This window comes from Mesitornis unicolor, unplaced genomic scaffold (assembly GCF_000695765.1).
Source record: "Mesitornis unicolor isolate BGI_N332 unplaced genomic scaffold, ASM69576v1 scaffold13796, whole genome shotgun sequence".
Taxonomy (NCBI): domain Eukaryota; kingdom Metazoa; phylum Chordata; class Aves; order Mesitornithiformes; family Mesitornithidae; genus Mesitornis; species Mesitornis unicolor.
The window spans coordinates 1-15,277 of NW_010191801.1; the positions used below are offsets into that span (position 1 = coordinate 1).

Genomic DNA, 15,277 nt, shown 5'->3' on the forward strand with positions numbered 1-15,277 from the left:
TGGGGCAGCGGCACCAGTGTGTGCTTGTGTAACGCTGCTGGCTTGGCGGAGCGCAGGGACAGAGAGCCGACAGTGTTTAATGGCTTAAAAATCCCAAACAAAATCCCAAACGCTGTCATTGAGCCTGAGAGAACTTGAAGACTGTTCATAAAAATGTCACCGAGTTGTTTTTTTGGTTTTAACCTTGGGCAAAATGTGGCCTGTAATAACACAGAATAAAGCTGAAAGGAGTAATACTTAACAATAAATAGCAGAAAATTCAAAGGTATAGGACTGAAGTTAAAAAAATAATACTTTTTTAAAAAAACCTGACTTATTACGTTGAGCCTTGCTTTGGACCTTAGTCTTCAGTAACAGCTTACTTGAATCTCTAGTCAGGTAAATAGGGAGGTGCCTAAAATTAATTTTATGAGTAAGGAGCCTTAACTGCCATGTTATTTTGTGTCACTGCAAGCAAACTACCAATATACGAGATTTTTTTAAATACTTCTCTGTGTGTGTATATGTACACATGGGGGTTTTTTCTGTGTTGTTTCCAAGGTTATTTTTGGCCTTTTGTGTGGATAACTTCAGAGAATGCTGTAAGAATAGGGTAAGAATCTAAGGTTTATTGGTGTCCTTGCATGCTTCCATTATATAAAAAATGAATTAGATCAGTTATTCGGTGATGATGAAACTGGAAGTATGTTAAGGCCTTTAGCATAGAGAAAGCTCTAAACCTGTACATTGAAATGTTTTGGAACACGTGACATTTACAGAAACACAGAAAATTTTTCATTTTCAGCGTCGCATGCTTTTTGGAGATTTGAAGAGTGTTTCTCAGCAACAAAAGCATACATTTCCCCATTCTCTCATGTTGTTTCTGTTCCTCGCATGGTTCATATATGGCCTTAAATTAGCATTTTAATGTATTTAGGTATATTATCAGTTATCATTTAAAACCCAAGTTGATGTTTTAGACAAATTTAATTCTTTATATTAGTGCAGAACTGTTCCACAAAGCTGCGTTTTTGTTGCATTGTGTCAATTTAATACTTTTGCTTTGGTGGACATCTTGCTCTTTCAATGCTTGTTCATCAGCCAGAAATATAAAAATCTCTGTAAATCTCAGCAAAGCATTTGAAGTTATAATCCCTGTAATCCTTGTAAAGCAATTTCATGTGCAGTCTATTTTGAGACTGTCCTGGTTATATCAGTAATATATTTCAATTTTCTAGTCTGTGTCCATTTAATGAATGATTTAATTAGCTAATTTTGATATTTAATGTATCATTATGCTTAATTTAAATTTACACTGCATTCTTCATATAGTCTTAGTAAACAGTGTATCTTCTCTGCTATACTATTTATAGAAAGTTATACAAAGTTATCTAATAATTTGATTATGTTGTTGCACTTGGTGAATGCTTGTCTGAGTAACGCTGCTTTGAGAATATTAGGTTTGAAGAGACTGGTGTCTTTTGACTGTCTCTCCTTGCCATCTGTTGTCTCGTTCCAAGTTTAGAGCTTCTCCTGCAAGAATAGTACCCTTTTTGCTTGCAAAATGACTGCCTTAAAATTGTCCCTCTAAAGAAGAAGAAACAAGCATTAAGCTGTGAGGACTGTTTATCAGTGGTTGTTAAGTCTGTGATTTGATAATGGATCAGCTGTCAAGCAACCTCAAAACCTAGTATATTTTATGGATGTTAAATATTATTAAAAACTTGGCTATAATTATATTTTTTAAAAAAGAAAACATCACTAACAACAAAACCAATACCCAACACCTTGCATTCCTCCCAGAAGTTTACTTTTTACCATTAGAGCTGTATAGGAGTACATAATGTAAAAGGAATGTTTTTAAAAGCCCCAAACAATAGGAAGGATGTAGTCTAAGGTTATAGAAGATTTCTGAAGTTCCATTTTAGTGCATTCAGCTCTGTTAGATATCTTCTGTTTAACTGATGGGTGTTACAGCTATTTTTTCCCCTTTCCCCAGCAGGAAACTGGAGAAAGTCTCTTTTATCTTGCTTATCCAGCCTTGCTTCAGACCTTAGACTTTAGTAGCAGCTTACTGGAATCTCTAATCAGGTAAATAGAGAGATGTCTAAAAACACAAGTTTCTGCTAAAAGTCTTGGGCTCGTTATGGCTGGGTGGTGATAGTGTGGCCTAATGGATAAATAGGGTGGTTGTTGTTTGTTTTATTGTTTGGTTGCCAGAAATAGATCTTGCACTCTTCTTTTTTTTTTTTTTTTTTTTTGTTTTTGTTTTTTTTTTTTGGTATCAAATACAGGTGAGACTGGCTTTATGATAAGGTTTTTCCTTGGCATGCCCAAGAGAATTAGGTAACACAATGGATAGCACTGTTCAGACTAATGCCACAAAAATCTGTCTTAACAGTTCTATTGTACCAGTTGTTGCTGTGCAAAGTTCCGCCATTAAAATACGCTTTCAGTGTTGAACTTGACTTTACTTCTAAATATTAAAATGTATAAATATTTATATAATATAGAAAATATTTTGGGGACTTAATATAGTTTTTGTGCATGCATTTGCAGGAATGAAGTGGAAGTCAACTGAATTCTCCTGTGCACTACTGAGACAAAATGACATTCATGTTTGTGGTGAATGGAAGTCATGGCAGTGTCTAACATGGGAGGGAAAGACATGAATGGACAATGTGGCGTGACTCGTTCAGATTGCAAATGTTCTGCCTGCTTATGGCAGTTCTGGCTATTGTGGTGCTGGTCCATAATTTTTTTCAGTTAGAGGTAAGTGGAGTCTGTTTCTTCTCCAAGAGGGCTTGAGCAACGTTACTTCTCTTTGGGGGTAGGGTTAAAACTATGGCTGACAGCTTTTAGCTACAACTGGGAATTGCAGAAAATTCAGACTGGAAGGGCTGTCTGGAGGTATTTAATTGAACACCCTCCTCAAAGGGCTAACTTCAAAGTTGAGGGTATTGTTGAGTTGAGATCTCACAGTCTTCACGGAGGGTTATGCTCTTGGTAATTCCTTGCCGCAGCGCTATTCTATTGATGCACACCCAGTTTTCCTGTCCACTGGAGTTCCTAGGTGGTCTTCTGCAGAGCTGTTAGCTAGCTACTTGATCTCCAGCCTGTACTGATGCAACTCTTATTTGCCTTTTCCTTTTACCCCTCTGCTGTGTCTGACTTGCATATTTCTTAATTTTACTAATTGCTTTAGTGCAGAGGTACTTTCAAACTGCATTAGTCGATAACACCAGACTGAAGTCAAGACTGGTAAAATCACTAAGGATCCGTTCCAGGGAGCCCTGAAAGCTGACCCCTGTCCATTTGCTTCCTGCCTGGCCAGACTATCCAGTGTGGCATTTGGTGGGTGAGCATAATAGTGCTTAGCCGAATACCTCATTAAATTCTAGTCATCTTTTATACATGTTAGCCAATCAATAATTGATTTGATTTTAGGTTGTGTGCATCCTGCTTGCAGAGTCCTTTTTTTTTTTTTTCCTTCTCCTGGCTGGTGATGCCCAAATGAAATTATCTGTAAGAGGGGCTGTAAAATCCCCTGCCACTTTCAAAAAGATACAGTTGAATTGTAAGAGGGTCGGATAGGGGCAAGGAAGATGTTTGAGAGGTCTAAAATCACAAGTGGCACAGGATCAATAACTAAAGAATGAATGTACCTATTCCAGTACTAGTGGAGACAATAAATAAAAACTGCAGATGCTGAATTCAAAGGAAGCAGGGGTGGTTTTTTTTACTGGAGTGTAGTGAAGGTGCAGAAGTCTTTGCAATAAGACTGTGTAGCTGCTAAAAGCATATATTCAAAAAGCCTGGATGAATTAATAGAAGCAATTTCCATTAGAGGATACTAAATCTTAAAGATGTCAGCCCTAGTGTTTAAAAAGTCTCTAAGCCATAAAGTGCTAGAAACTAGATTAAGTCTTCAGGAGAAAGTATCAGAACGTGTTTGGCCTGTATTCTTTTCCCACATACCTGCTGTTGGGAGCTACTGAAAATCAAAATACCGTGTTTGATGGACCTTTGGTTTGAGTTAATATGATTATTTTTATGTAACGTAGAAGATAGCTTTTTCTTTTGTTGTCTCTTTCTGTGATTATCTTTCGGCCTAGGATGTTGCATGAAAAATAGTTTTGATATTTTAAATCTTACACTACTTTCTTTTTAAAAACTACATTTCTTAGAGAAAAGGGCTCTGGCTGAGCTTCAGGAATGAAATGAAAAATTCAGCATGTGTGTTCACTCTGTGTTTTTTCTTGCCACTATTCATGACAATATCTATGTGGCTTTGTTGACTTTTACATATCAGATATTCAAAACTCAGTTAAGAATTGTGTTGCTGGTAAATCTTGATGCCATAACATGCAACTCGAAGCCCTGTTGTTGTCTTGAGTTTTCTGAATGGACCTGCTCTGCTATTTGTCTCTGTCTTTGGCACAGCTTTCCAGGCAGTCTAGTATAGGTATCTATGGTGGTTCTCTTCAGTCAGAGAACAAAGCCAGAAAAAGTCTTAGAAAGCTTTCACAGAATATCTGTAACCAAATCCATTCAGGTTCTAGAAGGAAGGGTTATTGTTGGTTACTGTTGAAAATGTGTTTGTAAATGCCTCAGACGTGCTTCTCATCCCCAAATCACTTAATGTAGGGGTGAAGCTGAAGAGCTAAGGCAATTATCAGCTAGCCCCCAGCTAGCCTCTCTGCTTTTTCTCTTTAGGATTTTATACTTTTTGATGTTGGAATATTCCCTCTTGGATTCTTAAGCTAGTAATGTTCTGAAAATCCCGCTGCCAGAGATAAATGGTTCCAAAGGAGATAAAGGAGCCCAAAAGAAACTTGATTCGAATAAAGGGAGAGTCCATGGGGCATTCCCCTGTGGGGTCTGTCAAATTTCTGGAGGGTGCAGCCTCCTTTTGATCCTAATTTCCTGACCACAGTATCCCTCTCCCTTTCCCCATTAGCTGAGGTACTCAGAAGGTGTAGACTTCCCAGACCTATTGCATTTTTCCCCTTAATGTGTGCCCCCTCCCGTTACATACCTCGCATGTAACTTTGAATTTATGCCACCCAGAGCGAACTTAATATTTAGTAGCCTATTAAGCATGTGCACTGAGCTTAAAGGCAAGCAGAGGTCGAAAGTTCAAACACTAATATAGCACTTGTAGTTTCTGATTGCGGTTTGGGTTCTGGATTCTGATTGGTTCCCTCTAATCACTTGTCTTCATATGGTGATCTTCGTGAGGCCTTTGACGTACATCCCTATTTTGTAAAGACATCTCTTCTATGGCCATATCACTAATGATACCCTCTCAACAGCCCTACACATGTCAGAATTTTTCTTTTCTTACTTTGTATTTAAAAATCAAAAAAGCTGTCCACAAAACATTTGATAGCCTGCTTATTGTTTAATTTGCTTTTTAGTGTGGAGTAACTCCTCCCTTGAGGTGCACAACTGACCGCTGCATTTGAGTGGCAGAAGAAATGTGTTGGTTTGGGCTTTGATTGGGGTTTTTTGTTTGCTTGTTTGGTGGTGGTTTTTTGTTTTGTTTTTGGGTTTGTGGTTTTATTGGTTAGGTTTGTTGGGGTTTTTTTTTAGGGGGAGAAGGCAAACACAGCCAGACAGATAAAATGCTCAATAATTTTCCACAAAGTATCAGCTGGTTGCCAAGGGGTAACATCATGCCTTTGCGATACAGGAGGGTTCGTATATGTGTACCAGTTGCCTTTGGGGTGGTAGAACCGCTGCAGGATTGGTTGTGAGCATTTTTGTAAATAAAAGCACTTAGAAAAGAGAGTGTATGGGGAGAGGGAAGTTTCTTGCCAGGGTGAAGGAATGGTGTGTGGAATCAACCAGCTGAAACTGAACAAAAGAGCGACATAACAAAGTTTTTTATCCTTGCTGCTAAATTGCAGATGCCTACAAAAGGTAACTGCCTCATCTTATTCAGACTATTGCTGGAACATTTGTCTGGCAGGTGATGGCTTTTTAGGAATGGCTTTGACGTTTAGAGTAACTTAGCACCCATTCAGTGCTGTGAGGCAGTTGAGACAGTGAACTGATCTCCTGCCTCTCAGGACAACAAATAGGGTTAAAGTACCTGGATTGTAAAATTACTGAAGATAACATGACTGACCTGTTAGTAATTGATATTTTTTCAGTTTCAAATATTGTCTGCTGTGTAAATTAAGACACTCTGTTGGGCAAACGGGAACATTTTCTCCCCCTCCATGCCAGTCACCTGGGAAACTCCTGCAATCTTTCCTGCTCTACTGTTAGTGACATACGCAGGTTTACAGCAGTTGTTCTGAATGTACTCGGCCAAGCTCAGAGTTGCAGCTGGTGGAAGATACTGGGCCTTGGGATGGAGTTCCACCTTTTCAGCAGTGATTGACATACTCAACATTTATTTTTTTTTAATCAACCAAAATACTGTTGCATTTAACAATGTGTGTTCACACATTGTTTTAACACATTTAACAATGTGTTTAACAATGACAAGTGTTCGTTGCAGGTCTAAGTAAGTACCCTGTGACCTTTCTTTGAGAATATATTTGAGAGCATGATTGCCTGGGTGGGGCTATGTTATATCTGATTTTTTGCTTAGTTGGCAATGAGAATATTAAAAGCTGAGTAACTGAGCTGAAACTTCCAGTAGTTCTCCTGAAAATACAGCTTCCTTTTTTTCCTTTTAATGACATCTTTCATGTACCAGGAACAGCTTGTGGATTTGTTTGTGCTTAATTGACATGTAATCCATTCTGTCTTGCCTGTGTTACTTGGCAGACATCCATTAAATTACTTTGTGACCACATTTGGGTTCTGGTTAACTTCAGAATGCAGTAAATATAAAATAACAACTGAAAAAGCCCAAAGAAACAACAAAAACCTACACATGCAAACAACAACAAAAACGCAAACAAACACACACAAACCCCTCCTTGGATATTGCATTCAGAATCAAAATGCCTTGAATGGAGTATATGTGGACATAAGCAAAACAAGGCAAGTGTTATTCAATGTGGAGATTGTATTAAGAATTAGAAGAATCTGTGTTATAAGACAAAGGAAGGGGACTCTTGAGGAATCTTGAGAAATACTTATCTGCCCTACTTGAAGAAATTTTATTTTGGCTGCTAACTAGAGCAGAGACCCTACAGTTCTGCATGGGCTCAGTATGACTTCTTAGCATACAGGAGCCAGAGAGATTTGGAAATGTCAGTGAAAGACAGGGTAGGGAATGGAGTGGGGATGGACCAAGCTATTAATCTGCCTCAGGGCAAGCCATGTGTGTCGACAGGGACAGGAGAGCTTCAGCACTTATTTGGAGATGAGCCTGGGAAGCACTTAAGAAAGGAAGATGGTTTGGAAAGCTGTTCTATTCCAGACAAGGATCTTTGATGTATTAATTGACTCTGAAGCTTTCTCTGCCTTAGCTGGGAAATGGAATCTCTGTAATATTTTATCTGTAAATAGCATACATGATGTAGTTTACTTTCACTCATAAGCTTATAATTCTGCAATAATACATGGTCCTGTTTGGGCTTGGGAGAAGGCTGTAAAGATGAACAAGAATGTTACAGAAAGAATGGCCCTTCAGGATGTTGAAGAAGCTCTGGTTTTACCTTCATAGAAATTTTTTTTTCCTTTGAAGATTGACTAGGAAATACTTGTGGTATGTTCTGTTCTGCTTAATGGGTCATAACCTGGAGATGCTGGAGTTGAAGTGACAGTGCTTGTCTGGGACCTCAGCGGCATAAAAGTGAAGAGCTTTGGCCTGGTGCTTTGCTAAAAAGGCTGTGTGGATGGACTGCTTTAGAGACATCAAATTGTGTTCTTTGCCCTGCTTTTTGAATGTATGAGTATGTTGGCTTGGTGTTCTCTGCACCCTTTTCCACTAGAAGTTATAGGTATGCCCTTGGAAAGGCTTCAGAAAAGCTGACCATAAATGACATCTCCTACATCTCTGACAGAAAGACTGGCTAAAAAACCCTGAAGAAATTTCTAGAAGGTTAAAAATAGTGATAGGTCTGGTTTTAAGACCTTCTTAAATAGCTATCTTTCTTTTTCATTTGAAAGGATTTTCCCCCCCCTCCATGCCCCCTACCTGTTGAAGTACCAACCATTGAAGAATGAACAGAATATAGAAACTTTCTCTTGAGATGTTATACTGAACACAAGAATTAATCAACACACGTATTCTGCCTCTCCACCCCTCCTCAGGAAAATGCTAAAGTATTTTTTCTGACACATGGTCACCAGCTTGTTGGATGCATCAAAATATATAGCTAACTTCAAAAAATATTTCCATGCAGTGTTTTCTGTGTTATGCGTATGCATGAGCAAATGAAAGGAGGAAGTTGTGAAGGTATACAAATATAGAAACTTGGCTTAATTCAAGAGTGAGAAGTAGAGAAGTTTTACAGTAGAACTGTGCCTGAAATTCATTCTCAGCTTTGCCTGAAATTTACTGGTTTGATAAAAGTGTTGTGCAGTGATATAATTGCATTTTTGCCCGCTGTGATGCAAAATAGAAATAATTACAAATTAACTCAGATGTCCTTCAGGGAAATTTTGTTAAATCCTGGGTGGAAAGGTAAAACAGAAGCAAAAGCTTCTATTGTGATAATAACATTTTGTGTATCTGTGGCTAGCTGTCAATTTACATTTTATAGTTAACATGTAACAATTTGCAATTTCAGATTTTATAGTTAAGGTGGATATCAAGCAGAGAAGATTCTGTGTATCCATCCTACAGCCCAGTGTGCTCGTTATCCTCTTACTCTTAAGCTGATCAAAACGAACTTCTTATGTAACAAGCTCCAAAAGCCTGTGCCTTTCTATTGCTTGTTAAGTTTATCTTCTAAAAAACTATATTGGCTCTCTGTTCAAACTTTCATATACTGGCAAATTCAAGTAAAATGTAGCAGGGGTAAGCTACTTGGGATGAACGTGCACTCTAGGTGATACTTCAGTGGACTAAGAAAGGCTTGTAACAGTAAATAAGACTTCAATGTCAGTGCTGGGACTTTTAGTGCATTACCGAGCAGTTAATTAGGGAGGAAGTGAAGGGAAAACGCTAGGTTATTGGTACGTACAGTGATCTTTAAATAAACTACTACTAGTGTAGTTTTATTTTTTTAGTAATCTTTCAAATCTAAACTAGCATATTCTCTGATGCCATGTGAAAGGTACACTGTATAATTTTAATACCTGCTTGGAAAACTATTTGACATATTTTGCTTCTGTATGAAATACGAGTATGGATAAGTTCTGCTATATATACCTGACAATGAAGTACTCATTAACTACTAATTTTGTGCATATTTGAGGTGTAAGTTTTCATTTGCTGATTAGAAATCTCACAGGTAGCTCTGAGGTCTTAGACTGTGCTGTTTTTCAAATTTCCCTACTGCAAACCTGCAAAACTATGTGATGTCATGAAGAAGATAGCATCTCTGCAGTCATTTGCATAAAAATACAGTTTTGGACACTGTCTCTTAGTCTAGCAAATATTTTTTTGCCTGTTTAGTCCTACCTTGTGCCAGACTATCTTACTTCCCCACCAGTTCATGAATTCATTGCCCCTGAAGCATTCCTTCCTTTTCTTCCATTTCTTTCAATCTGTACATTACTGGGAAACCCACATTCTGGATAATTAGATAAGGAGCAGTGTGAGTGTGACCAGATAAATGACTGCAGCTGCTACATGCAGCAGTCTTGTCTAGAAGGCATGTGCAGGGAGTGCATCAGCTTTGTCTGCGGTGTAATGTCTCAGAGAAACCCTGTTTCCTTGCATTATATTGGGCACCTATTAGACCTTGTGCTTGAAGACACTAAGAAAATTAAATGTGACTTACAATTTACTATTTAATCATATGACCTCTTGTAATTTTTTTCACACTGCTGATAATTACAGAATACACTAGGAGCCAAAATACTGCCACAGAAAATATTTGGCCTGATTTATATAAAAGGCTTTTTGCCAGAGCAGGGTAACTGCACGTTGCCCACCCGTTGCCTTAGAAAGCCCACGGTTACAGTAACGGGTTTGTGTCTTCTGGTAAAGTTGCTGCATTTGGTCAGCTTCAGAGCTCTGTAAAGCAAAGCCCAGTTCTTGAGATAATTTCCTGACAGAGCATCCATTATTTTGTAGTATTTTATTTAATAGCACAGTCTCAGGTAATCTTCTTCCTCCACAGCACCTGGATGATGACACAGTTTCAGGACCAAACTGGATAACAGAAAACAACCTCCAGCATTCTCTGTCACAGACAGCCAAAACTACCAGGAAGCCTTACTGTGGTTATAAGCAGCAGATTTTGTCCAAAAGAGAGCAAGCGGAACAGGAATCGTTACTCGCTGCACTGCAATGGCCAAAACCCTTGGATGGCAAAGTTGCCTTTGTACAAAGCACTGATCCTGCACGTAGTGACTTTGTGATTGTGAAACCCAGTGGGTTCCTCAAGGTGGGTGATCAGTTAGAGGTGCTTGTTCGTATGAAGGATTTCCAAGGAAAACCCAAGCAGCACGGTGGAGACTATCTGCAGGCACGGATTCACTCTCCTCTGATGAAAGCTGGAGCAACAGGAAGGACTGTAGATTGCCATAACGGCCTTTACAAAGTCTTCTTTACCTTGCTGTGGCCGGGAGAGGTCAAAGTTTCTGTGTCCCTTGTCCATCCGAGTGAAGCAATCCAGGTCCTCCTGCGTTTACGAGAAGAGAGGCCAGACAGGGTCTATTTCAAAAGCTCATTCAAGTCTGGGAGATATTCAGAAACTACTGAGTGCAATGTTTGCTTGCCTGGAGATCTCCCGGTCTGTAACTTCACAGATCTCTACACGGGTGAGCCATGGTTCTGTTATAAGCCTCGGAAACTGTCCTGTGCCAGCCGAATCAGCCATGCCAAGGGTGGATATCAAAAAGGTCTTCTGACCCAAGAGGAAAGCCTCTTTTTCCAAAGGTATGTATGTTGTTGAATTTATATATACTTAGTCAAGTGGGTTTCTTGTTCTTTTTTTCTTTTTGAAGATCAACTGTAGGTTATTGGTAAAATATGACAGATTGCCTTAGAGGAGGTGTGCATCGGCAGGAGCAGGTGTTTGTGTGCTGTTGAATATTCTCTTTGCCTCCATTGAGCCGTGCAAGAACACAGTAATCTTAAACTACAGAAACTTGGAGTGTAGTTCTCTCTGTGTGCTTTGAATTCAACCCTGGTGCACCTGCTAAATTTCACAAAAGCATGCTGTCTAAATCTGGTGGCTGTCTGGGGGACTGTTGCCTTGTTTTTTTGTTTCCATGCCTATGCTTGCAATACCAGTAACAATGCTTTGAGATGCATTTTTGTATTTTTTCTGAACTACCTAAAAAAGGTCCAGGTTTTACACTTATTTTTACAGAAAATACTAATTGCTTTTATCCTCAGCAAAAGTCATCTTGCATGTAATGCAACGTGTTCTTTGTTGCTCAGTATGACTTTCAAATCTTAGGAATAATTTTAAGTCAGTCATGAAGAAAACACCTGGTAGAGCAAACTGCTGAGCAATATGTGGGCAAGTGGAAATGATCTCTGCATGTGTATATAAAGTGTCTAATCAAATCAGTTTCACAGTCAACTTTTTCTTCTGCATTCAGCATTTAAAAGAATACATCTCTTAGTGCATGGGTAGATGTGATGGGACTGCTGCTATATATACCCTCATCTGAAATTAGACCAAGTTAGCCACTGTGTAGCATCAGAATTGTAGCTGCAGGCTGCTGCCTTGCTCTCCAAAAAAAGGTATTGAAGGAAAAGTGTTTCAGCAGTATGTCCACTTGAGGCTTAAACTGAGAAAGATTTTAGATTAGCACCTTCAAAGAGTTTAATTAGGAAAGTGTGCATGCATGTTTGTAACTGAAGACCAGAAATCAAAAGTAACTATCGGTGAAATTGTCTTTTGGCTGTTCTTTATCAAGTTTGTAAATGAGTCTTTTGACTTTCTGTGCCATTTCACTGGTAAAATATGGCTGATACTGATCGGTGATGTTTCTAAATGAGAGTGGGAGGTTTGGGGTTTTTTGCATGTTTTGTTTTGGTTTTTGTTTGTTTTGTTTGGCTCTGAAATTCTTGACTGAAATGGCTTATAGAAGTTCCAAATAATCTATTTCTTAAATAGAGAAAAATATTAGACAGGGATTCTCTTTAAAACAGCAACAAAAGACAGAACAAAACCTTAGTATTAAATCTCTGCACCTGTCACAGCTATACAATAACGACTTGTGTCCAACACAAAACAGTCAGGATTCATTGACATCCACAAACAAGTCCTTCTGAGGTCTCTTGGTGTTCAGGGGGATGAGCTTTGCTTCTGTATTCAGCCAACTGCTGTCCTACTGGCAGACCTTACTGCTGGGGATCTCTGAAGCTGTTTGGACGTTGGCTGGTACTACCACCTCCCCCAGAGGCAGGGCACACCACCACTGGCCTAGTCTACGTCTGGAACAGCAGGCAGTGGTGATGTTGGGCTGCTGCAAGCTCTGCCACATGCTGTGAGGCAGGCTGTGGGGTTGAGGGGGCTGAAAACAGTGGTAAGCACCTACAGAGCTGGCAGAGCTGGGGGCTGCTGCTGCAGCGTACCCCGTCAAGTGGTTTGTCTCCGGAGTGGGACACGTGCCACAAGCTGGGAACTCCCCATCTTTGTGGTCAGTTCCCAGAGGTTCTTGCAGACCTCTGGCAGCTTGATAGCGGTATCCAGTAAGTCATGTCAGTAAGAGTGTGCATGAGATTTGTGTCCTAGTGCTGCAAAACTTTGAATTCTGAGGGCGCTGGTAGTGATCTCAAGGAAATACAGAATGAATTCAGATATTGGAAGCAGAGTAATCTTGAAGTAAAAAAAAATTATTGTGGTTCCTGTGTTACTTATTTGAAGTGAGTTAAGAAAAAATGTGATAATTGTTACCTTCAAATCTTACAGCCTTACTATATTATTATTTTTTGTTTGTTTTGTTTTGTTTTTTTGTTCAAGTGATGTGAATATCAAAAGGCCGATATTCTCCAGTGGACCTGATTCAGTGATTGTAAAGCCCAAAGCATTTACAGGTAAAGTGAACTTTGAGATTCTTGTTTGTAATTCGTAATTAATTTTTTAAAAAGAACAGCAGGCGAGAGGTAATAATTGATTTGTTTGGTTACCTAGCGGGGAATAGAAATTAACTTTTAAATCTGTATTGGGAACATGAAGGCTTCTGTGTGTTACTGTGATAATGACTAGTTACTAATAACTAAACTAAGTGCTAATAACAAAATTGTCTAAAATTACACACATAAATGGGATTTTTAGAAAAAAAAAATTAAAAGTCTGTTGTCTTGCCAGAAGCATCTTTTTTTCTAGCATTTACTCAGATGTAAAATGTCTTACAGTAACTGCTCAGGTTAATCTAGCAAAACCAACTGTGTGCGATTTCTTACATTTGTTTCTTTGTTAATAATTTTATCTAACAGCTTTTGACAATTTGCATTTAAGTATTGCTACCAATGATGTTACTGCAGGATGTCAGAACCTGCAGTTATGGACCAGAACCTGATTGTTTTGTACCCTGTCTACAAACAGAGCAAAGAGACAGTCTGTACAAGTTAAACTTAGATGTTTTATCTCCTTCATATCCCTATGCGTGCTTTTTATGCCTCTAAAAAGCCTGCATAAAATGTGATAAGCTGAAAAAGCTGAAAAGCTGTTTATAAGGTTGTAGGAGACTTTAAAGGTAGGGTTCCTGACCTGAGCAATGAAGTCTTAACAAAAATCAGCCTGTGGCATTTCTTACTTTTAGTTTTGCTGTTTACTTAAAAAAATAAAATGAAAATAGAGTGGTGCTATTAGGCCAGCAGCACTTTCCTCCCTTTCTTTCTCCAGATCCTTTAGATGATACAGTTTTTGTGGCTTTTTTTATCTTAAATATTTCTTTGTAGAAACTGCTGCAAATTTGAAATTTGATTATCTTGCCCTTCTTTCAGGAGTTACAGATGATCAAAGCCTGCCTGAATTTCCTGAGGATTAATGCTGGGTTAGAAAGGGTTGATAGGAGCAGCACAGTATTCCTCAGGGAAATTCCTTCTAAGAAGAACAGTATCTGAATAAATGAATTGAATACATTGGTATAATGATGGTGGATGTACGGATTTGTTAGGATTGATGGCACTCTTAAGTTGATTTTTCTGCTGTTGTTTTTGCACATACCTTTCTGTTGGGGGGTAAATGTAGATAAAGTTGATTTTTAAAACTTTATTTTTCTCCAATACAAGCTTTTATTTCTATTCTTGGTTTGTAACTATTCAGATTGGAGCTTTTACCCTCTTCTGTAAAATCCAAGAGTAGTTGCTTTTTGAAATCTGGAGCAAAACTGGTATGATACTATACACAGATTTGAAACGCTGGTGTTAGGTTTACATCAGAACTTAAGAAACAAAGTGAAGTTGTGAATTCACATAATGAATTTGTCTTTAATTACATGACCATATGAAGGGTTTTTTCATTCTTTTTAGAATTCGTGCGTCACACACATTGGATGAGTCAACATTACTAGTTGGATTTTTTTCTTTTCCTTCATTGTCCCTGTTGCTTGATTTAAAGAATCAACCAAAGATAAAATTTTCTAATAGCTTTTCCTGGGGTACTCCTCATTAATCTTTGTGTTATACAAACATAATGGTAGTTTGGTTTTTACAATGTTCCTGTGAGGTCTGAGAAGGTCAGCATCCACTAATGAAAAACACAGAATATTGTATAGAAACAGTGAGACCAAAAATGCCTATTAGGGCTGAATGTTTAAAGATAGAGGTCTTTTCCAACCTTAATAATTCTGTGATTCTAAGATCATCAAGTCCAACTGTCAACCTACCACCACCATGTCCTGAAGTGCCGCATCTACACATTTCCTGAACACCTCCAGGGATGGTGACTCCACCACTTCCCTGGGCAGCCTGTTCCAGGGTTTGACCACTCTTTCAGTAAAGAAACTTTTCCTAATATCCAATCTAAACCTCCTCTAGTGCAACTTGAGGCCATTTCGTCTTCTCCTATCGCTTGTTACTTGGGAGAAGAGACCAACATCCACCTCACTACAACCTCCTTTCAGGTAATTGTAGAGAGTGATAAGATCTCCCCTCAGCCTCCTTTTCTCCAAACTAAACAACCCCAGTTCCCTCAGCTGCTCCTCATAAGTCTTGTGCTCCAGACCCCTCACCAGCTTTGTTGCTCTTCTCTGGACATGCTCCAGCACCTCAATGTCCTTCTTTTAGTAAGGGGCTCAAAACTAAACACAGTAT

At 38.8% G+C, this 15,277-nt stretch overlaps 1 protein-coding gene across 1 annotated transcript in view; it reads left to right on the plus strand.

The window, feature by feature from the left end:
- Positions 1-2,658: 2,658 nt before the first annotated feature.
- The window catches only part of NXPE3 (neurexophilin and PC-esterase domain family, member 3), a 17,469-nt gene continuing 4,850 nt past the window's right edge, over positions 2,659-15,277 (plus strand). Inside the window, exons 1-3 of the mRNA XM_010186863.1 lie at positions 2,659-2,751; positions 10,179-10,939; positions 12,981-13,054. Coding sequence (XP_010185165.1) covers positions 2,659-2,751; positions 10,179-10,939; positions 12,981-13,054 — 928 coding nt within the window. The remainder of the gene's footprint in view (positions 2,752-10,178; positions 10,940-12,980; positions 13,055-15,277) is intronic.